General features: G+C 41.1%; 1 protein-coding gene across 1 annotated transcript in view; it reads left to right on the top strand.

The window, feature by feature from the left end:
- Positions 1-557: 557 nt before the first annotated feature.
- CD244 (CD244 molecule, natural killer cell receptor 2B4) overlaps positions 558-24,145 on the top strand; it is a 55,548-nt gene continuing 31,960 nt past the window's right edge. Inside the window, exons 1-7 of the mRNA XM_006895540.1 lie at positions 558-588; positions 1,007-1,181; positions 14,835-15,073; positions 15,163-15,438; positions 17,546-17,653; positions 18,122-18,189; positions 19,627-19,710. Coding sequence (XP_006895602.1) covers positions 558-588; positions 1,007-1,181; positions 14,835-15,073; positions 15,163-15,438; positions 17,546-17,653; positions 18,122-18,189; positions 19,627-19,710 — 981 coding nt within the window. The remainder of the gene's footprint in view (positions 589-1,006; positions 1,182-14,834; positions 15,074-15,162; positions 15,439-17,545; positions 17,654-18,121; positions 18,190-19,626; positions 19,711-24,145) is intronic.

The following is a 24,145-nucleotide window of genomic DNA, read 5'->3' as shown; positions in this document are numbered from 1 at the left end:
ACAGGGGAATGGTAAACATATTCCAATGGTGATTAAACCAACTGACTTATTGATTTGGGAACTGGATACGGACTCTCTGGCTTCTTCATGCTGAACAGGGGCATAGATGTGAAGCAGGAAAGGGAGGACACTTTATCACCTTACTAGTGGTCTTGGGTTAAAGCTGTTTGCCTTCTTGTTCTGTTAGAAGATATTTTCCTGACATTTTCTCCTCTCTGGACTGCAAAGTGTTTTCACAGGTGGGTCCAGTGGGGATGACTGGTTGAACCCAGAGGCTCCACCCTCCTTTGCTTCCTTAGCTGTCAGTTTTATTTCCTTTTTGTCACTGGCACTGGGTTCAGGATCAGGTCTGGAGTAAAACTCAGTGTTAAGGTTACCTATAGGAAAGAGAACAGACTTGTGAGTTACAAATAGAAGGGCTTTGGGAGTGTTACTTTCAGGTTTACTGGGGGAGAGGGTGGTGGAACGTAGCCTAGATAAAATTCTCTGAATACTCTAGGCATTTTTTTCTATCCAGGGGTCAGATGGGGACTGAGGAGCTCACCCTGAGGGCCGTGATGGCTCGCCCCGAGCAGGGGGCTGAAGATGGTGTGTCCCGAGCAGGGCAGCCCCCCCACCAAGGGGTTGGCTGGTACACCTCCCCTCCAATTGTCCCCACCCCAGTCTGGACCCCTCGCCTGACCGAAGACTATGTAGCCAGGGACAGTGTCCCCAATTCCAGCACTACCACTTTTACTCCCCCATAAATGGTCATACTGTAATTTGAAGTAGGTGTCACTGCCCTCACCCTTTATAAATGGCAAAGGGAACCTGAGAGTTGTGAACAGACTCCTCCCAGGTCTAATTAGCTTTTGGCAGAAGCATTCAACAGATAAAAATATGTGGTGCATTTAGGATGCCGGTCCTCTTGGACATGCTGCCACTGTTAAGTGTCATCAAGTAGACAATTCACGGTGACTTTCAACAATCCATTGTATCAGTGATCTTCTTCTCTGGCCTGTCCAAGGAAACCCAAACCTGCAGGCCTCCGGGGGCGCATCTCCCACAGGTGGCCGCCTGCTTCTCCTGCCGCCTCCATCTTGGCTCCAAGAATTCTCCCCAGAACAAGTCCACTTTGTGGCAGTGTGGCAGCTCCGCTACACCAGTCTTGGGGAGGTCCGGTGCCTACCATCCCACCTTGGGTGAGGGAATCCCTGGGTTCTGGCAGCAGGAGCCTCATGGAGCTGCTGTGGTGGCAGTGCGGTGCGGGCTCGGCAGCAGGGGGCTGGGAGCTGCGGGACTCACCCATTCCTTCTTGGGAATCCTTGAATTCCTGTTGTTCAGCCTTGATCTTCACTGAAGACCAGTCATCAACTGTTTTAACTGTTCAGTTATCAATAAACAGAGGTCTGTAGAAGGCCATAGTGACCTTCCTCCAAGTGGTCCACTGCTCCTGCAGCTCACCACGTTGTCTCCACCTCCACCGCCATCTTGGATCTGTCTCATAATTTTTAAGATTTTGGGATTTATCTCTGGGTCTCTTATCTGCTTTAAATTGATTTTTGTTTATGGCATGAGATGTGAATCCTGCTTCAGCTTTCTGCAGGTAGACGTCCAGTTTCGCCAATACCATTGTTGAACAGGTTGTCATTTCCCCATTTCATTGATTTTTGTTTTGTTGTCCAGTACCAGTTGACTGTAGGGAGATGGGTTAATTTCTGGGTCCTCAATTCTGTTCCATTGGTCTATGTGTCTATCATTGAAACAGTACCATGCTGTTTGGGTCATAAGTGCTGTGTGGTAGGTGTTTGCTATGCTTCCCACTTCATTTTTGTTTTACAGAAATGCTTTGCTTATTCAGGATCTCTTTCCTTTCCAAATAAACATGCCAATTGCTTTTTCTATCTCCTTGAAAAATAAATTTTTGTTTGCTAGGTTTGTCGTTTTCATTATATTGAGTCTTTCTATTAATGAACAGGGAACATCTTCCCATTTATTTAGATCTCTTATTATTTATCCCAGTAGTGTTTTGTACTGGAAGCAGGAGCAGCATCCACTTCCGAAATGGCTTGCCTCCGGAAACTCTATGTGCGAAGAGTGCTCAGGCCTTTCGTTCATAGGGTCGCTATGAGTTGTCTATGACTTGATGACATCTAACAACAAACAATAACAGTGTTTTGTAGTTTTCCTTATAAAGGTCTTTTGTGTCTCTTGTTAGGTTTATTTGCAAGTATCTAATTTTGTGGTTAAGTATTATAAATGGTGTTGTTTTCTTGGTTTCCTTTTCTGAGTTTTCTTTGTTATTGTAGAGGAATCCCACTGATTTTTGGATATTGATCTTGTATCTTGACACTACTAAATTGGTCCACTATTTATAACAGGTTGTTTTTTTGTTAAGTCCTTGGGTTTGGGTTTGGGTTGTGTGTGTGTGTGTGTGTGTGTGTGTGTGTGTGTGTGTGTGTGTGTACACTATCATATCATCTGCATAAACCAACAGTTTAATATCTCTCTGTCAATATGAATGCCTTATATTTACTTCTCTTGTTGTATTGCCTTAGAAAGTACTTCAATACAATATTCAGTAGAAATGGTGACAGTGAGCATCCTTGTCACGAAAATGCTTTTAGTATTTCTCCACTGAGAATTATATTTACTCTTGGTTTTGCACATGTACTTTTTACTATATTGAGGAAATTCCCTTTTATTCCTACTTTGCTGAGTGTCTAAATCAGGAAGAGGTGCTGGATTTTGTCAAATGCCTTTTCAGTGCCACTTGAGAGGATCGTGTGGTTCTTGTTCTCTACTTTGCTAATGTAATGAATTACGTTGCTTATTTTTCTTATGTTGAACTATCCTTGCATACCTGCTTGAATCTCATTTGGTCATCAGAATTATTTTTGAATGTACTGTTTGATTGTATTGGCCAGGATTTTGTGATTTTAGTTTGCTTGCATCTATATTCAAGAGAGATATTGGTCTTAGGTTTAATTTACATGGTTTTTATATTAGGGTTATGCTTGCTTTATAGAATAACTCTTGTAGTGTTCGTTTTCTAATTTTTTTAAAGAGTGTAAGTAGAATTGGTGGTAGATGTTCTCTGAATGTTTGGTAGAATTCAACATGAAACCAACTAGGCCAGGTGTGTGTGTGTGTGTGTGTGTGTGTGTGTGTGTGTGTGTGTGTCAAAGGGAGGTTTTGTGTGAGTCTGTTCAAGTGTTCCACGCCATCCATGTCAGTCTGGGTAGGGCATGAGTTTTAAGGAATTTGTCTATTTCATCCAAGTTTTCAAATTTATCAGAGTATAGCTTTTCATAATATTCAGATTGTTGTTGTTGTTATGTGCCATCGAGTCACCTGCAACTCAATAGCTACCCTATGTACAATAATAGCTCTAAATCCTGCCCTGTCCCTTCCCAAACTTATTGTCTTTGACATGCTTATCCCCATTACCCTAGTGACTGAATCAATCCATCTCATCAAGGGTCTTCCTCTCCTGTGCTGTCCTACCACCCTCCCAATCATGACATCCCTCTCCAAGGACTGATCTTGCCTTGCAACATGTTCAAAATATGTCAGACAGAGCTTCAGAATCCTTGCTTCCAAGGACAAAGCCTGGCTTCAAAGATTTCATTTTCTTTGGTTCTGTTTTGATGTCACTTCTATCATTAATTAATTATCAGTTTTCTTCTTTTTCCGTTTGTTAAGTTTGTCAATGGTTTGTCGATTTTGTTGACGTTTTATCAGAACAAGCTCCCGATCTTAATGTTTCAGTTGTTTTTCTGTTTTCTATCTCATTTGTTTCAGCTCTTGCCCTTACAATTTTCTTCCTCTTAGAGGCTGTGGGGTTAGATTGTTATTTTTCTATTTGATGGAGGCATTAAATTAGGTCATTATTTTTTCTTCTGTCTTCCTTTTTTATTTATTTGCTTATTGCTATGAACTATCTCCTGAAGACTGCTTTAGCACTATTGGAGGTTCTGTTGTATTTTCATTTTTTAAGAAACTTTTAAATTCCAGTCTTTATTTCTTTTATGAAGATGTTATTTAGCTTCCACATGGGCAGCTCTTGTTTTTAATTTCTAGTTTTATTGAATTATGGTCTAAAAACATACTTCATATTATTTCAATGTTTTTGAATTTGTTGAGGCTTGCTTTGTATCCAATATATGATCAATTCTGGAGAAAGCACCATGTGTACTTGAGAAGAAAGCAAATTCACTTTTTGCTGAGTGCAGTACCCTGAATACATCCACAAGTTTGAGTTGCCCGGTTGTTCAGTTTATATCTTCTTCATCTTTGCTAAGTTCCTTTTAAATGGACCTATCCTCTAATGAGATGTTATGTTAAATTATATGATAGTATGTTAAAGTCCCCTACCACTATTGTGATATTGTCTATTTCTTTCTTTAATTCTGTTTCATGTATTATGCATGTCTATCAACCTGTATGCAGAAGAGATCATCCAAGAGGCTGGGCTCTATGAGGAGAAATGTGGCATCAGGATTGGTGGAAGATCCATAAACAATCAGTGTTATGCAGATGACACAACCCTGCTTTTTGAAAATGAAGAGGCCTTGAAGCGCTTGCTGCTGAGGGTCAAGGACTGCAGCCTTCAATATGGATTGAGGCTCAATGTCAAGAAGACAAAGGTTCTCACCACTGGACCAATTGACAGCATCAGAATGGATGGTGAAGAGATTGAGATTGTTCACAGCTTTAGTTTGCTTGACTCCACAATCAACACTCTTGGCACCAGCAGCCAGGAAATTAAAAGATGTATTGCCATGGGAAAGTCTGCTGTTAAGGACCCCTTTAAAGTACTCAAGAGCAATGGTGTGTTTCTGGAGACAAAGGTGCGTCTAGTACAGGCTGTGGTCTTTGCAATCACTTGTTATGCATCAGAGAGCTGGACAATGACCAAAAGGATAGAAGGAGAATTGATGCTTTTGAGCTTTGGTGTTGGAGAAGAGTGCTGAAGGTGCCATGGACTGCTAAGAGAACAAACAGATTCATCCTGGAGAGGGTTAAACCAGGCTATTCCTTGGAGGCAAGGATTCCGAGGCTTTAAAGGTCTGACATACTTTGGTCATGTTGTAAGGACAGACCGGTCCTTGGAGAAGGACATCATGCTTGGGAGGATGGAGGATAGGCGCAGGAGGGGAAGGCCCTCTGGGAGATGGATTGATTTGGTAACTGGGGCAATCGGGATGAGTGTGTTGGAGACAATGAGATTGGCACAGGACAGAGCAGAGTTTAGAGCTGTTGTACATAGGGTTGCTATGAGTAGCAAGCGATTTGACAGCACATAACAACAACAACAACAATAATTTGGTGCATAAATGTTGACCAAGGTTATGTCTTCTTGATCTTTTGTGCCTTGAATTATTGTATAGTGTCCATCCTTATCTTTTATTGTGATTTTTCATCCTGAAATCTATCTTATCAGAGATCACTGCTCCTGTTTTTTTGTGAGTGCCATTTGCTTGGTATATTTTTTCCAGCCTTTGACTTTTAGCCTATCTTTTTCCTACTTTTTATGTATATCTTTTAGGCAATATGTTGATTTGTGGTTTTTTTTAATCCATTCTGCTTCTGTTTTTCTCTTGACTACTACATTTTAACCATTTACATTAAATGTGATTATTGACAAGCTAGGTTTTATTGCTGCTATTTTGTTGTGTTTCCTTTTCCTTCCCCCCCCCCCTTGTTACTATGGTCTATCTAAGTTATCCCGGTAAAGAGATCATTAAAAAATGGCTAGAACAGTACATGGTTAGGGAACTTCCAGAAGATTAAACAGGATTTAAAAGATGCAGTAGCACAAGAGATATCATTGTTGGTGTCAAGTGAAAAGTATGTATGCATACTCAAGAGCCAACATTGTTCTCAATGGAGAGAGATTAAAGGCATTCCACTTGAGAACAAGAACTTGGCAAGGATGCCCACTATCACCTCTCCTATTCAATATTGTCTTGGAAGTCTTAGCAATAGCAATAAGGCAAGAGAAGGAAATAAGAGGTATCCAAATTGGCAAAGAGGAGGTAAAATTTTCTCTCTATGCAGGTGATATGACAGTATACTTAGAAAACCCTAAAGACTTAGCAAGAAAACTATTGGGCATAGTTGACCAATTCAGCAAAGTAGCAGGATACAAGATCAACATACAAAAAGCAATTGGATTTTTCTATAGTGACAAAGAGAACACAGAACTGGAGCTAAGAAAAACAATACCCCTCACAATAGCTAATCACAAGATTAAATACTTAGGAGTAAATTTAACCAGAAGCACAAAGGATCTATTAAAAGAAAGTTACAAAACATTACTACAATAAACAAAAAGAAACCCGGAGAAGTGGAAGAATATCTCTTGCTCATGGATAGGAAGACTCAATACTGTGAAAATGACATTACTACCAAAGGCAATTTACATGTTCAATGCAATCCCAATACAAATACCATTCTTGAAGGAGATGAAAAAGGCAATCTCCAATTTCATTTGGAATGTAAAGAGGTCCTGAATAAGCAAAGCACCCCTTAAAAATAGAAACAAGGTAGGAGGCATCTCACTCCCTGATTTCAAATCCTACTACATGCCATGGTGGACAAGCCAGTGTGGTACTGGTATAATTACAGACACATATTGTTCTTGTTATGTGCCATCTAGTCACTTGCGACTCATAGTGACACTATGTATAACAGCCTTAAACTCTGCTCTGTCCTGTGCCAATCTCACTGTCTTTGACACACCCACCCTGATTACCCCAATCACTGAATCAATCCACCTCACAAAGGGTCTTCCTCTCCTCCGCTGTCCCTTCACCCTCTCAAGCATGACATCCCTCTCCAAGGACAGGTCCCTCCTTGCAACATGTCCAAAGTATGTTAGACAGAGCTTCAGAATCCTTGCCTCTAAGAAACTGCCCAGTTTAACCCTTTCCAGGATGAATCTGTTTGTTTTCTAGCAGTCCATGGTACCCTCAATACTCTTCTCCAGCACCACAGCTCAAAGGTATCAATTCTCCTTCTATTTTCCTTAGTCATTGTCCAGTTTCTCTGATGCATAGCAAGTGATTGCAAAGACCATGGCCTGTATCAGGAGCACCTTAGTCTCCAGAGTGACACCATTGCTCTTCAGTATCCTAGAGAGGTCCCTAACAGCAGACTTTGCCTTCTCAATATGTTTTTTTATTTCCTGGTTGCTGGTGCCAAGCGTGTTGACTGTGGAGTCAAGCAAACTAAAGCTGTTTACAATCTCAATCTCTTCACCCAACATCCCAGTGTTGCTAATTGGCCTAGTGGTGAGAATCTTTGTCTTCTTGATATTGAGCCTCAATCGATACTGAAGGCTGCAGTCCTTAACCTTCTGCAGCAAGCGATTCAGGTCCTCCTTGGTTTCAGCAAGAGAGGTTGTGTCATCTGCATAACACAGATTGTTGATGGATCTTCCACCAATCCTGATGCCACACTTCTTCTCCTAGAGCCCAGCCTCCTGAATAATCTGTTCTGCATATACGTTGAAACGGTTTGAAGATAAGACACCCTTGCCAATTTTGAACCATGCAGCACAGAGGGGCCTTAGAAATCCCCACTCCACAGGTAAAGGAGACCAGAGCTCAAGGCGGAGCAGGAACCATTGGGGCCTGAGGGCTGCAGGCCCTTGGACCAGGAAAACAATCTATACATCAGTTCAAGAGGACACATCACCCTAGTTTGGGAAACATTACCACTAAATTTAAGAGACACTGGCCACAGCATAAGAAATCGTCAGCAACAGAAGTGTTTCAAATCACAGAAGCCCAGAAAGCTTCAGATATAAGCTATTAGATCAAGGGTTGAACAACTGGAGATAGGTGTTGAAGGGAGTGGGTAGGAGTGGATGGGGATGCTGGTGGATGGTGGAGCAGGGAAATAAGTGGGTCAAGACATTTGTGCCAAGTGCAGGGACAACACTAAAATTAATGGTTAATTCCACAATTAGGGAAATATCTTTCTTTCCCCCCCTATAAAACTCCTGTCTATCAGATACTTCTCTAAATCTGAAAATTCAGATTAAGACAGACTAGGAAGAAGGCTTGGCCACACACATCAGAAATAGCAAGCTTCTGAAAACCCTGTGTAGAACCTCTGACAGACACATAGATCAATGGAAAAGAATTGAGAATCCAGAAATCAATCCATCTACCTGTGGTCAACTGATTTTTGACAAGGAGATTAAATCAGTTAAGTGGGGAAACAACAGCCTTTTTAACAAATGGTGCTGGTAAAATTGGAAAACTATCTGCAGAAAACACAAGCAAGAGCCACACCTCACTCTATACACAAAAACCAACTCAAAGTAGATCATGGACCTAGGACTAAACCAAGGACTATAAACGTCATTAAAGAAAAGCTTGGAAGAACTCCAGAAGTCCTAATCCACAGCATAAACAATATTCCAAACATCCTGAAAAATCTACAACCAGGAGAGGATAAAATAGATGAATGAGACCTTCTAAGAATCAAATCTCTATTCACATCCAAAAACTTCTCCAACAGGGTAAAGAGGGAAGCCACAGATTGGGGGGAAAATATTTAGTAATGACATGTCAGGAAAGGGACTCATATATAAAATTTATAAAACACTCGAGCACCACGAGATAAAGGTAAATATCCAATTGAAAAATGGGCTCAGGATGTGAACAGACACTTAACCAAATAAGACAGTCAGAGGCCAACAAGCCCATGAAGAAATGTTCAAAATCCCTAGCTCTAAGAGAGATGCAAATCAATACAACTACAAGATATCATCTGACCTCAGTAAAAATTTAACAGAACAGAAAACCTCAAATTCTGGCGAGCTTGTGGAGAAACTGGAACCCTTACTCACTGTTGATGAAAGTGTAAAATGATGCAACCACTATGGAAGACTGTATGGTGCTTTCTCAAAAAATTACGAATAGAAATACCATTTGACCCAGCAATTCCACTACTGGGAATATACCCTAAAGGAATCATAACTGCCACCCAAGCAGATATCTGCCCACCCATGTTTTTTGCAGGCTTTGTTCACAATATCAAAGAGTTGGAAACAACCCAAGTGCATTCAGCAAATGAATGGATAGAGAAACTCTGGTATATTCACACAATGGAATACTATGCTGCATTGAAAAACAAGGAACTCATGAAATATTACACAAAATGGGTTACCCTTGAGGACATTATGCTGAGTGAAATATCTCAGTCACAAAAGGACAAATATTGCCTAGCACCACTGTTATGAAATGACATTGACATTGGGGTTGAGGGAAGATTGAGAAAGAGGGAATAAATAAAGAATACTGCATTGAAACAGATGAGGGAGAGAATTGTTTAAGAGGGATATATGATTAGGCACTATTGTCATGTTAGGAGTCCAGAATAAAGGCTGCATAGTGGAGTGGACTTGGTGAAGAGATTGTGTAACAATGAAAGTATTTTTCTTTTACTTTTCAAAGAGAAGAGCAAATTGGGGGTGGGGGGAGGTGGTCAGGGAGAAAAGTGCAACAATGAATGAATGGAATTCTGAAGTCTCTATAAACTTTCATTAAAATTAATTTTAAAAAGTTGAGTCAATGTAATTTGGTCTCTTTATACTCTCTATTTTCCGTAGATGAAGGAGTTGGTATGGTGCTTCTAGGAAATGAAGACTCATAAATAATATCCATATTTTTTTTAAATCCAGTCATTCATGAATACAAAATTGTCTTTGTTCTACTATCCTCATAGAGTCACTGAAATGGCTATTTCCCTTCCTGATATTTCTTCTAGTTTCCCTCTGGCTGGATCCATTATCTGTTTTACTTTTCCATTTAGATGCCAACTTTTTAGACAGAAATCTCTTTTCAGGCCATGGAACAACAACAACAACAACAAATTCCCTGTACTCCACCAGTCACTGTAATATTATCTTTGAGAATTTATTTATGGAATTTCTGTCTCTCAGAAAGAATTTTGTTTAATTTTTCACTTATTTATGGTAAACTTCATGAGAGCGGGAAGTTTGAGTGTCTTGCTCAACTTTGCATCTCAATGCCTAAAGCAGTGCTTCTCAACTAGGGCCAGTTTTGTCATTTTCTTCCCCTACATCCTCATCTCCCAGCAACCATTTAGCAATGTCAGAAGGTTCCTTGATTTTCACAACCAGTGGTGAGGTGTTATTTGCCTCTACTGGGTAGAGGGCAAGAATACTGCTGAATGTCCGTTCAATGTACAATATACACTCTACTCACAACAAAAAGTTATCTGGCTTCAATTGTCAGTAGTTTTGAGCTTGAGAAACCCTATCCTAGATGAATGTCTAACACATAGAGTGTTCAATAAACACTTGCTGAGTTAAGGAGTTGGGGTAGAAAAGTAAAAATTTCTCTTCCTTTTTCTGATATAAAACTGTAGGGCTAATCAAATATACTCAATCCTCTTATCAGTTGTTCTGATGCTAATTGCACATTCAATACGTCTTCATTTTATAAACCACCTGGAGTGAGGTCAGATCTCACAAGTTAAAAGTGACAATTTTCTAGAGTGTGCCAAATCTTCCAAAATTCCAGAATAGCTACAAGATTGCAGGTCCCTATGATACCCAGTAGAAATGGTGATGTGGAGGCAGACTCAGACTTCCTAGTCCACCTTAAAAATTGAGGAGGAGAATCAGCTTCAGCATTAACTCAAAACAATTATCTTCTTTTTCTAATATTTTACCAGTTTGGATGCTAGCTATCTCTTTCATGTCATTCTGTGCTTCTCTGGCATGGCCTCATAGAGGTTGCACAATACTCAGGAGTATGAGGATTATATGGTTGGTAGCCAACAAATCTGAGCCTTGTCCTAGCCTGTGCTATCATCACTATGATATGCTCTAGCTCACTGTTACAGTCACTATGTCTTTCAATTTTGTTGACTCCAATTCTCTTTTCTCTGACTCTCCACCTTTCCCAACATGAAAAACTCTATGAGAATTATAAGAAGTTACAATTCAGGATCCAGAATGAAGCAAGATACAGTTCTTCAGTTAGGACAGCTTGTTCATATTCATGCCCTCAGACAGTCCTCTCTTGGTTTGTGGCCCCTCTCCCAGCTTTTGCACTGCTTAGGCGACTGATATAAATCTCTTTAGCTCTGACTTCTCCAGTAAGCCTGGGATAGAAAGCTTTCAGCTCTCTAACTTTGTGAGTTGGTAAGGGTAGCTCCACTGACAAGTGATTGGAGACATCTTGCTCTGCCAGCAAGCCTCCTGCCTGAAGGTGCTCAGAACTCTCGCTCTATGGACCAGGGAAGCCCATTGTGCTGTTGCAATTTTGCTGCTTCTGCTGCCACCATTTCACTGCCACTGGAAATAAGCATCTTTTGTGTTATAATTCTCTCTTTGTATACTGGATCTAGGAGGCTTTCAGTGAAAGAATCTGGTTCAAAGAACCAGAGATTGTGTTCCCATCTCTTCTTCACAGTGATTGTGAAGTCCACACTTCCTTTTCTACCTCTGATACTCATTTTAAACAAAGCAGATTTCAAAGCCGACCAATCCCTTTGTTAAGTCTTCATGAATCTTATTTGCATGGCAGAACTACCAAAAGTCCAGGCTGGGTTTAGAAGGGGTCTTGGTACTAGAGATATTGTAGCTGATGTTAGATGGACCTTGGCTGAAAGCAGGGAATACCAGAGGAATGTCTATCTGTGTTTCATTGACTATGCAAAGGCATTTGACTGTGTAGATCATAACAAACTGTGGCTGACTCTGAGAAGAATGGGAATCCCAGAACACTTGATTGTTCTAATGTGAAACTTCTACTTGGACCAGGAGACAGTCATCAGAACAGAGCAAGGGAACACTGCATGGTTCAAAATTGGAAAGGGCGTATACGTCAGGGATGCATCCTATCTCCATACCTTTTCAACCTATATGCAGAACAGATTATCCGGGAGGCTGGGTTCTATGAGGAGAAATGTGGGGTCAAGATTGGTGGACGATTTATCAACAATCTGCGTTATGCAGATGACACAACCCTGCTTGCTGAAACTGAAGAGAACCTGAAGCACCTGCTACAGAGGGTCAAGAACTGCAGCCTACAATATGGATTGAGGCTCAATGTCAAGAAGACAAAGATTCTCACCACTGGACCAATTGGCAGCATCAGGATGGATGGTGAAGAGATTGAGATTGTACACAGCTTTAGTTTGCTTGGCTCCATAGTCAACAGTCTTGGCACCAGCAGCCAGGAAATTAAAAGGCCCATTGCCATGGGAAAGTCTGCTGTTAGGGACCTCTCCAAAGTACTGAAGAGCAATGGTGTCTCTCTGGAGACTAAGGTGTGTCTGATACAGGCCAGGGTCTTCGCAATCACTTGTTATGTATCAGAGAGTTGGACAATGACCAAGGAAGATAGAAGGAGAATTGATGCCTTTGAGCTGTGGTGCTGGAGAAGAGTATTGAGAATACCATGGACTGCTAGGAAAACAAACAGATTTGTCCTGGAAAGGGTTAAACCGGGTGGCTCCTTGGAGGCAAGGATTCTGAGGCTCCGTCTAACATATTTTGGGTATGTTGTGAGGAGAGACTGGTCCTTAGAGAGGGTCATCATGCTTGGGAGGGTGGAAGGACAGTGCAGGAGAGGAAGGCCCTCTGTGAGGTGGATTGATTCAGTGACTGGGATAATTGGGATGGGAGTGTCAGAGACAGTGCGATTGGCAGAGGACAGAGCGGAGTTTAGGGCTGTTGTACATGGGGTCGCTATGAGTCGCAAGCGACTCGGTGGCACATAACAACAACAACCTATAGGAGGATTTCTTTATATTTTTAGCAAGGTCTCCAAACCTTTTTTGGTGAATCACAGCATCTTATTTGCCTAGTCACATTTAATAATTTGTAGAGAATGGCAGGAATTAGAAGAGAATGGCTAGAAAGCACATATACAAGAACTTTATTATACCACAGACAAATTAACTTTTTAAAAGAATATCTCAATGCTTCCTTTTTCTGATAATCATGATGGGATTTGAGCTGTGTAGAGCTACAACCTACAGCTGTGCTTTAGCCTACTCTAGACAAAGCAAGTGCAGCCAGTGGAGAAAAGAAACAGTATTTTGGAAGGAAAACCTATGTTTTATGGCCCAGTAAATACAAGGTGGGGGGGGGGAATCTATCTGGTGAAGATATTTCAGGGAAAGTTTGGAGGAGAAACTAGGAGCTGGAGAGCAATATAAAAGTAGCTTCTGTAAAAATATATGATACTAAGAAATAAGCAATGAAGAGACATGGATTTTTTGATGTCTATCTGCATTATGATGTAGTCATTCCCATTTGCTGTTAACCTAAAGAAAGGTTGTTCAGTAGGACTTCCAGTACAACACTGAGTAGGAATAGCAAGAGCAAACATCCTTACCTTATTCCTGATTTCAAGGTGTAAGTTCTTAGTCTTTCTCTATTAAGTATAATGCTGTCTATTGCTGTTTTTAAGTATAAATTTAATCATAATGAAGAACTTTGCTTTTATTTCAATATTGTTGAGGGTTTCTATCATGAAAGAATGTTGGTGTAAAGTAGCCAAGGGTGGACAGAACCCAGTTCAGGCCAAGAAAGACTGTCTATTGAGGAGAAACTGCCGGGCTGACTCTAGAGACCAGTAACTATTTAAGTTAGAGTGGAGTTTTATGTTGTCTTAGGAAATTGGGGAGTTCGGATGTATACAGCTACTTGACACAAGATAAGGGAGCAGACCAGGGGTCGTACATAGTTATTCCTGGGGAAAGGTGGTGAAATAGTTTTGCATCTCTGACAGAGATTAACAGAGTTGCAGCTGCTGCTTTGTGCATCTCTGTGGCTGTTCTGGGGAAAGGGAGGGAGAGCAGCTCTGTTACCCTAACAGCTGGATTTCATGACATTCCCTTTTCCCTTCCTGGGGTATTTCTAATGGTTTTCTAGATAGCAATTTTCATGGACACTTTCCAGTGGCTACAAAATTGGCAAATATTAATGAATAGTGAGCACAATTCAGTGTGTCCAGTGTTGTGAAAGGATTATATATGACATGCTGACAAGAGAGAGAACAACTTACCCAATAAAAATATGAGAAAACATAGGCAAGAATCATAAATTCATAGTGGAAGATTAATCTCCTGAATCTGGTCATCCACTTTCTCTGACAGTCCACTAGGGATTGCTCAGTGACATGGGAAGGAGTCTCTCCAGACATGGAATCTGATGTTTAATGGCATCATGGGTCAGACTTCATTCGCTAAAGTGATGGAGTTTCAAACTCATTTTTTTTTCCACTGTGTGCCATTGATCATCTACTAAGATCTTTCTTTTTTTTTTTGTCATCCTTGCGCAGGGGCCATGCTAATCTTCTCTGTATCGTTCCAATTTTAGTATATGTGCTGCCGAAGTGAGCACTACTAAGATCTTTCTAATTCCATTTCCTCACTTGAAAAATGAAGATAAGGCTTTTGGGGGTCATTGTTAAAATGAATATTTAAAACATATAAGGTATTTAGAAATCAACTGTCACATAGTAAGTACATGAAAGAATTTAGCTACTCAGACTGACCTGTGAGCTCCTTCAGACTCAGAAAAGAGAACTTGGGAAGAAGCAGAAGCAGATGAGGTTAAAGTTCTCTTAGTCTCCTGGGCTTCTCATGCTCACACTCATATTCTACACTTTCTTCTTCTCTTTAAGGGAAGTTATTTCTAATCACCCACATTGCTCAGAACTGCCACTTTCAGCCTGAGTTTCTTTCCCCTCGCCCCTAGAATGCCTATGTCCTGATGAACATGTGAATGGCCTGTTTGGAACACCTCTTTTGTTAAAGCCATGCAACATTCCAAAAGAGATACGCTCTGCTAGATGGAAGGTAAAGTTTGATTCAAAATCAGACATTCAAGTGATAGTGACTCAGAAGAAAGCCAATGTAACTTACGAAGATTGGTTGGGATCACATTTCAACAATACACTCAATTTTACGTCCAAAGACTTGACTCTTTCCATCAAGAAAATTCAGCACCAGGACAGTGGCACCTACACATTGGAGCTCACAGGTGACGATGGGATAGATTACCAAATCAAATTTCAGGTTTCTGTGTTTGGTGAGTACCCAGGTCAGTTTGTCCTGTTCCCCTGGTTCTTACAGAGCTTTTATTTCTTACATCTTACTAACTGGAATGTTTACTTCCAGATCATGTTGGAAAGGTCCACTGGCAGGAAGAAAGGAAGACCCTGGATAGCGGGATGTGCCAAGTGACTCTATCCTGCTTGGCATTCAATAATAAAAGTGTGAGCTACACTTGGTACAATGAGAGCAAACTGATCCAGACGTGGAGGAACCACACACACTTGGTGGAACAAATAGATGGTGGTAACTGGAGCACGTACACCTGCAACATCAGCAACCCTGTCAGCTGGAGAAACCACACCTTCAACCTCACACAGGGATGTGGGAGTGATCATCAGAGTAAGCAGGCTCCTTTGGGCTACCACTAGGGCTCCAGGTGTTGAGCTCCACAACCAGGCTTGTGTTAAAGGGAGAGCTATTAGCAGATTCTAGGCTGCATTGCCCAGTTCCTTGCATTACTCAATGGTCTTGGCCTTAAGCACACAATCCCAGTAAAGCAAGGACTGCTCTAGTCTGGGTAGGATTTTATCCCCATAGAGAACCTTCTCCTGGGAGAGGTAGGTTTTCCTTTTATATTAGGGAGTGCATAGTTTTTGCTGAGTCACAGTCTTGCAATGGTTCATGACTATTGTTTATTACTCTGAGACATTGATGGAAGTCTCCTCCCTTATTTTATGTGATAGTTTCCCCCAAGCCATATGGTGTGCTTGCTCTAAACCATCCACCACAAACCTCAGGATAGTTAGTTCTTCTTAGTTTATACTTATATTCATTCAGGGAATTGTCCTGAATTAAGTTTGTACCACCTTTTATTTCGATTGTATGTCTTTGTTTAAATATATAAACAAATATTGGATAAACTATCAGCATGACCATTACAGGAAAAACACCACAATATGTGATCTTCATCATTTAAGGATGTTATACTCAGTTTGGGGAAATAAAACTAAGTACTTGCAGGCAAGAAGAAAGAAATTAAAGTTTAGGCAACATGTATGGTTATAAGGGCACTGGCTTTTGGAGTCCTGAATGGACTTCATCATTCACTAGTTCTCTGAGCCTCATTTTTTCCTTTGGGTAAAATGGTAATGACAATAATAAGTACCTCACAGGTAAGACTGAATAATATCTGTCAAGAACCCAGTCAACACCCACCTGAGACATTTAATTCCTTTCTCTTCTGTCTTGTTGGTTGGATCATATATCAGATCACATTCATGGCAACATCTTAACATGCAGAAGTTCAAATAAGGAAGAACAATGAAGGCAAGAGAAGGAGGAAGGTGAAATGAAAGGGATGCTTGGCTCATACTAACCACACAGCAAATATTTGAGCTTAAAACAAATGAATGGATTGATGTAAATTTTACCATGATAGACACTTTGCATACATTGTTTTCCTGTTCTGTGGCATCAGAACTGACTCATATCTAACTCTGCATAGGGATTTCAGAGGTTGTAAATTGCAGGGGAGGAGATTGCTCATCTTTCTTCCACAGAGAAGCTGGCAGATTTGAACCACATCACTGTTGAGTTGACAGTGCAACATTTTACCAGTAGGTTATAAGAGTTCCCTTAATATAGATTAATTCATGCATATAATACCCATAGGTAAATACATTTCTCTTTCATAGGGTAAGGAAACGGAGGCTTAGAGAATTAATTTGCTCAAAGGCACACTTCAGCACTTTAGTGCTGAACAGCAATGATGTCAGTCTGGAGACCAAGGTGTGCCTGATACATGCCATGGTCTTTGCAATCACTTGTTATGCATCAGAGAACCGGACAATGACTAGGGATGATAGAAGGAGAATTGATGCCTTTGAGTTGTGGTGCTGGAGAAGAGTGTTGAATATACCATGGACTGCTAGGGAAACAAACAGATTTGTCCTGGAGAGGGTGAAGCCAGGCTGCTCATTGGAGGCAAGGAGTCTGAAGCTTCATCTGACATACTTTGGACATGTTGCAAGGAGGGACCAGTCCTTGGAGAGAGACATCATGCTTGGGAGGGTGGAGGAACAGCGCAGGAGAGGAAGATCCTTAATGGGATTGATTCAGTGACTGGGGTAATGGGGGTAGGTGTGTTGGAGACAGTGAGATTGGCACAGGATAGGGTGAAGTTTAGGGCTGTTGTACATAGGGTCACTATGAGTGGCAGGCGACTCGACGGCACATAACAACAACAACAACGGAACACAGTTTACGTAATAAAATCTGAATTTAATCCAAGTGTGCCAGTTATTAACATTAAAACTCTAGGACTTACTGCAAGAAAGTTTCCCAACTGAGTAGAGAGAGGTAAGCTTAATGATGAATCCACAGGGCATGTAGAGAACAGATGCACCAGAAAGGAGCATGGGTTTTGCGATGGTCTGTGCATCAGACAGAAGCGACGGGGCAGAAGGAGGGATGAACTCTCAGTCCTCTGGCTTTCTGTGTTCCTCAGATTTCCAGTTTCAGATCCTTGTGGTGATCATCGTGGTTCCACTAGTCATACTCTTCCTTGCCATCCTCACTGGCTTCTTTGTGTGGTGGAGGAAAAGGAAGCAGCCACGTAAGTTGAAGTTTCCAAAGAGGTGTTGGTGCCTGAAGTGTTGGTATAATGACTGGAAGTGCAATAATTACCTTTCCTTAGACATTGTGGGATATGTGTGTGTGCTCACAGTTTCAGGGTGAGAAGCAGCAGTGGCTTGACTCCTTTTCTCCAATTCATGTACTTTTTAGTGGTCACCTGAGCGCTTTTGGTCTAATCTCCAATGTGCATGTTTATCTGCAGGTGGCTGGTGTAGGGTTGGCCCTGCCCCAACACCTTTTGTGCGATGGTTGATTACTACCCTTATATTCTTTGGATATATATGGAGATGTATCCTGGGAAGAAACACTAGCCTCCCTCCTTCTTGGAATTTTTCTCAATGGTTTGGTCAGCTGGGATGGAGGTGGAACCTGTTAGAAGTAGAAACCTGGGCAAGATGATCCTTGTGGATTTTTTGCAACTCTGTTCTTTGCTTCCTGTTTCCCATAGGTAACAGATCAGAGGAATGTCTGACAACTTATGAACTTATCAACCATCCACAAATCAACAGAAATCAAGTAGGGAACCCTAGGGACTGGAGTTTCTCTCAACTTCTTTGGAAGATATTTTTGGGTGGATGACTGTTCATAGCAGGAAGACAAATAGAACCAGACTATTGTCTTCCCAAAGTAGTCTGCAATCTTCTCCCAACAATTTATTGTCCATAAATATCCTAGCTTTTTATAGAGGAAAAATTAAAACAAAGGGGAAAGGGGAAAACAAGAAGATGTGGCCTTGTGAGGCAGAAAGTAGCTTTTGAGAAGAAATAGAGTACAATAGAAACAAAAAAGTAGGGCAGAATAATGCTGCTGCTGGAGTCCTTTGTCTTTTACACTTCACCAGCCCCGTTGAGCCTCAGGGTGCATCCAGCCATCTTGAATTTAATTGAATGTGTTGATATTTTCTTGTATCCAAAAAGTTGTGTCAGCTCTTTTTGATCTTTGCCTACACTGGGGAAAACCTTGCCTGTTTGGCCAAGCAAACCACAGCAGTTTTGTAGTTGTTTCTTGCCCTTTTATTTAAAAAAAAAAAAAGAAGAAGAAGAAGATGCCTGAGTCTAACTAAGGTGAGGAAAGGAGTAACTGGCTTAGCACAAGGTCAGTCCATCCAGCATGGGCCCCTCTGAGAACCTTTCCCTTCGCTCTCTGCCTGCCACAGAAGGATATAGAAATGTAATAATGGCATGCCAGTATCTGACCTACTATAAAGTCACAAATGGGAAGAAATATCAAGATCAATAGCCCAAGGTCATTTATTACAAGGTCAGGCATACTTCCTTTCCAATCTCTTTACATGTTCTGATACCACGCCCCCTTCCTACAGTACTTCTCTATTGGGTTTGATAATTAGTTACAATGGTCACACCAAACTCACAGACAATACTTAGAACTGTGGGGGTTTTATGGAAGTACTAGGTTATAATCTAAGACCAAGAATTACTCAGGATACGGTTTTTCAACCACAAGAGCTTCCTGGCCGTGCCCACTGGCAGGTCTCTCCGTGGTCTTTGGCTTGTCTTCAGCCCAGGTCTTTTGGGGCTCGTGGAGTGTTTTGACTTCTGTTCTGCTTGAATGAATGTTACAAAGAGTTACAAAACTCTTCAGTATTTATACTCACACTTAGTATTTATGTGGTAAACTTGGTTGAGAACTCGGAAAATGAAAGGAAAGGCTTTAAAGTTACTGAAGCCAGTGACAGGAGTGCCACTGGGTAACAAGGCTTGAAGCAATGTCATCACACCAGGGACATACACCTCCTTAATATTTTGCTCCACTGTTAGTCTGCTCTTGTTACTTTCTCTCCCTCCACTTTCTGGGGCTAAACATTGAGGAAGAGCTTTTAAGCCCTGCTACCTTGCTCCCAGGATCCTATCTTTGTGCTGTCTCTTTTGAGTTTTACCCAAACCTGGACAGACTTCATATTATTACACACGCCCTCTTCAGCATCTTGTGCAGGATCGAGAGCAGGAACAGGAACGAGGACAAGAGCAGAATCCCTCTGGAGAAAGCAGCACCATTTACTCCAAGATTCAGGCTCAGGTACTTCTCTGATTTCTCCAGTCCTTCACTTTTTTATCTTCAAAGCTTCTGAATGCCTCCCAGATACTTAATTTCTTTGAGTGGCAAAATAAGATCTTAGTACTTCTGTGGGATAGAAAACACCTTGGATTAAGATGTTTGAAAAGAACAATGTGTGGTTTAAAAGAGTCTTTACAGAATTGGAATTTATAAAGTAGACCTTCTTTTTTCATCCATGCCTGGAAGAGGGTCTGGGTCCAGATAGTCAAGAGGAGAAGAAATCTTAACAGAGGCTCTGACTGAGTTTTATCTCCTTGCTCTTTATAATATTTGAGATCCTTTTACCTTAACCTAGCTTCCTAGTACACCTGATTTTGGGGGGCATGTCTGTAGAGGTCCCCTTTATCTTATTTGATTGCACATTTATTAAGTACTGATTAAATACCAGACATTTGAATAGTGCCTTATGTCCATCTTCTCAATGAATCTTCCATAACAGCTTTGTGAAGCAAGTCCACAATAAGATTCATTTCACAGATAAAAAAAAAAAAGCAAACCAGAAACTTAGAATGTTTAACCAACTTGTTCAAAACCCTATAGCTGGATAGTGACGAAGCTGTGGCAAATGGTTTCTGAGTTTCCACTCCACGTCCTCCCACCACACCTGTAACGTTCTAGGGTTGTGTAAATTTAACTGTATATTAACTGGCGAAATAAAATAATCAATTGCTCTCTAGTCAATTCTGACAAATAAAATTCCACATGTGCTAAGAGTAGAACTACATTCCATTGGTTTTCAGTGGCTAAATTATTAGTAATAGATTATCAGATCTTTCTTCTGATGGACTTGAGGCTTCAAGATTTTTTTTTCAGTTAGTGTCCTAGTGCAATTAACCATTTGTACCATATCCACTCCTAGTATTGCATTTGTTTCCCTTGAGTCTCTCCCCAAGAGAAATACAGCCTCTGGTTACCGTTAATGAAAAAGTTTGATTAAAATAACTTTTTTTTTCTCTTCTCTCTTTTAAAGAACAAAGACCCGAAGCACCAGTTTCCTCAGGTTGGTGGCAGAGCTTCAGGGGCAAAAAAATATCCTTGGGAATGATGGTAGGCCTCAGAGAAAGTTCAAGTAAAAAGAAGGATAGAAGGAAGGTAAGGCGAAGAGAAAATGATGAAGGGGAGAAGAGAAAGGTCAAGGAGAGAAGAGAAACAAGACCTCAACCACTCCCAGGACCTCTCTGGACTGAGTGGGGTTTGACTCCTCTTGTTCCATTAAAAGACATATCTGTTTCGTTTCACTTATTTTGGCATTCTGTAGGATAGTCAGTGCTCTTCTCCAGCACCACAACTCAAAGGCAGTAATGTTTTCTTCTGTCATCATTATTCATCGCACAATTCTCAGATGCATAGCAAGTGATCCTGAATCTTAGTTTTTAAACTTAGGAACTTTAGTTTTAAACTTAGGCACCTTCGTTTTTGAACTGGCGTCATCACTCTTTAGTACTTTGGAGAGATACCCAACAACAGATTTTCCCAGCACAATTCACCTTTTGATTTGACTAGTAGTTTCAAGAGACTGTTGATCCAAATAAGATAAAATCATTGACAACTCCAGTTTTCCTCCATCTAGCATAATGTTGCCTATTGATCCAGTGGTGAAGATTTTTGTCTTCCTGATTTTGAGATGTAATCCATATTAAAGACTGTAGGGGGTTTTTTTTCTAAATAAAATTGTATTTTAATTGTGATTTTAATGGAGAGACAGAGAGAGAGAGAGAGAGAGAGAGAGAGAGAGGTTATTAAGCCCCAAGGACAGTGGGTGAAAGTGAAAAAAATATCAAAGCAAGATCACAAAAGTGATGAATTTATTCTTTAGTGTCATCCCTATTTAACTCCAACAAGAAAGATTTTAATAAAATATAGAGAAGAGATCTTCTTATTACGTATAATTTTGAGCTCTGGCAGCCAAATGGTAAAAAGCTGCACTGCAATCCCCAAAGGCAAAGATTTCTATCCACCAGCTGCTCTGTGGAGAAGGATGGACAATCTCCTCCTGTGCGATTTATTGTCTCTGAAAACTCTCTGAAGGGTCAGCTATGGGTCAATTCCAACTTGACAGTATGCAACAACAAACAATCCCAGCCACACCGCAGGAACATCTTTAAAGAAGGATGTTACTTCCCCTAGAGGACACCTGATCAGGACCAAAGGAAAGGCAATCTGCCAAAGGGAGGCATTGAGATGCGGGGAGGGGGGGGGATCTTATAAAGTCTGCTTGATCCTATTTCTTCTGGACATACAGTACTTGACATTGAACTTCATTTACACTGTGAGACAAATTATAACGCCGACCTTCTAGAACAGCACATGAACAGAGAATGGCCCTAAGTGCAGGCTGGATTTAGAAGAGTCCACAGCACTAAGGATACTATTGCTAATGTCAGATGAGTCTCGGCTGAAAGCAGAGAGTATCACAGGAATGTCTATCTGTGTTTCATTGACTATGCAAATGCATTTGACTGTATGGATCACACCAAACTGTGGCTGACTTTGAGAGGAACGGGAGGAGGACCTGAAGCCCTTGCTGCAGAAGGTCAAGGATTGTAGCCTTCAATATGGATTGAAGCTCAATATCAAGAGCACAAAGATTCTCACTACTGGGCCAACTGGCAGCATCAGGATGGATGGTGAAGAGATTGAGATTGTTGACAGCTTCAGTTTGCTTGGCTCTACAATCAATACTCTTGGTACCAGCAGCCAGGAAAATAAAAGACAAATTTCATTGGGAAAGTCGGCTGTCAGAGACCTCTCCAAGGTATTGAGGAACAACAATGTCAGTCTGGAGAGTAAGGTGTGCCTGATACAGGCCATGGTCTTTGCCATTACTTGCTATGCATCAGAGAGCTGGACAATGTTTAGGGATGCTAGAATGGGAGTTGATGCCTTTGAGCTTTGGTGCTGGAGAAGAGTATTGAATATACCATGGACTGCTAGGAGAACAAACAAGTTCGTCCTGGAGAGGGTGAAGCCAGCCTGCTCCCTAGATACAAGGATTCTGAAGCTTCATCTGACATACTTTGGACATGTTGGAAGGAGGGACTATAGTCCTTGGGGAGGGACATCATGCTTGGGAGAGTGGAGGGACGGCACAGGAGAGAAAGACCCTTGTTAAGATGGATTGATTCTGTCACTAAGGTAATGGGGATAGGAATGTCGGAGACAGTGAGATTGGCAAGGGATAGAGCAGGGTTGTTCTACGTAGGGTCACTATGAGTCACAAGTGACCCGATGGCACATAACAACAAATCTTCGAGGAGTGTTATCCACCACTCATCTGTTCATTTACTGTACTGCTTGCATATTGCTATGATGCTGGGAACTGTGTACTGATACTTTAAATACCAGCAGGATCACTTAAGGTAGGCAAGTTTCAGTGAAACTTGTAGATGAAACATATTAACTGGAAGATAAATCCTAGTAATCTACTTCTGAAAATTAATCAGTGAAAACCATATAGATTGTAGAGGAATATTGTCCTATATAGTGCTGGAAAATGAGTCTTTTAAACACATGGTTGCTGCAACAACAGATGAATATATCAACAATCGTAAAAATAGTACGGGACCAAGTAATGTTTTATTCTCTTGTTCATGGAATTGTCATGGGTTAGCAGTGACTCAACAGGAACTAACAACAATAAACACCAAGTATTGTAAAGGTTAGAGAATAATACATGTGGAGATTAGGTATTCAACAAATTATTGTTGTTGCTGTTAGGTGCCATCAAGTCGAGTACAAGTCATAGTGACACCCTATAAACAGCCAACCTGAACCCAGTCCTATCCTGTGACATTCTCACCTTCTCTGAAACACTCTAGCTCATTGCTGAAGTCACTGTGTCAATCCATCTCTTTGGAGGTCTTCCTCTCCTTTGCTGACCTCTCATCGTTCCAAGCATAATGTCTTTCTCCTCACCTTGCTACATGTCCAAAATATGAAAGATGAAACTTCATCATGTTTCCTCCAATTACTCTCAGGTCATCTGACCTCTTGGCTATTCCATGGCTCACTTATACAAGCACTTGAATCTTTTGTCTGGGTGAGATTGAGGCAGAGATGGTGATTTAGTCTGGTTTCTCTAGAGAAACAAAACCTCTGAAATTAAAAGACATATTGCGATGGGAAAGTCTGCTGTTAGGGACCTCTCTAAAGTACTGAAGAGCAATAGTGTCTCTCTGGAGACTAAGGTGCATCTGATACAGACCATGGTCTTTCTACCAGTCGTTATGCATCAGAGAGTTGGACAATGACTAGGGAGGCTAGAAGGAGAATTGATGCCTTTCAGCTTTGGTGTAGAAGAAGAGTATTGAGGGTACCATGGACTGCTAAGAAAACAAACAGATTCATCCTAGAGATGGTTAAACTGGGCTGCTCCTTGGAGGCAAGGTTTCTGAGC

Source organism: Elephantulus edwardii, unplaced genomic scaffold (genome assembly GCF_000299155.1).
Source record: "Elephantulus edwardii isolate Elephantulus edwardi_28Jun2011 unplaced genomic scaffold, EleEdw1.0 scaffold00168, whole genome shotgun sequence".
In the NCBI taxonomy this organism is placed as follows: Eukaryota; Metazoa; Chordata; class Mammalia; order Macroscelidea; family Macroscelididae; genus Elephantulus; species Elephantulus edwardii.
Note: the sequence above shows the minus strand (reverse complement) of the source record. Positions and strands in the feature narration are given on the sequence as shown.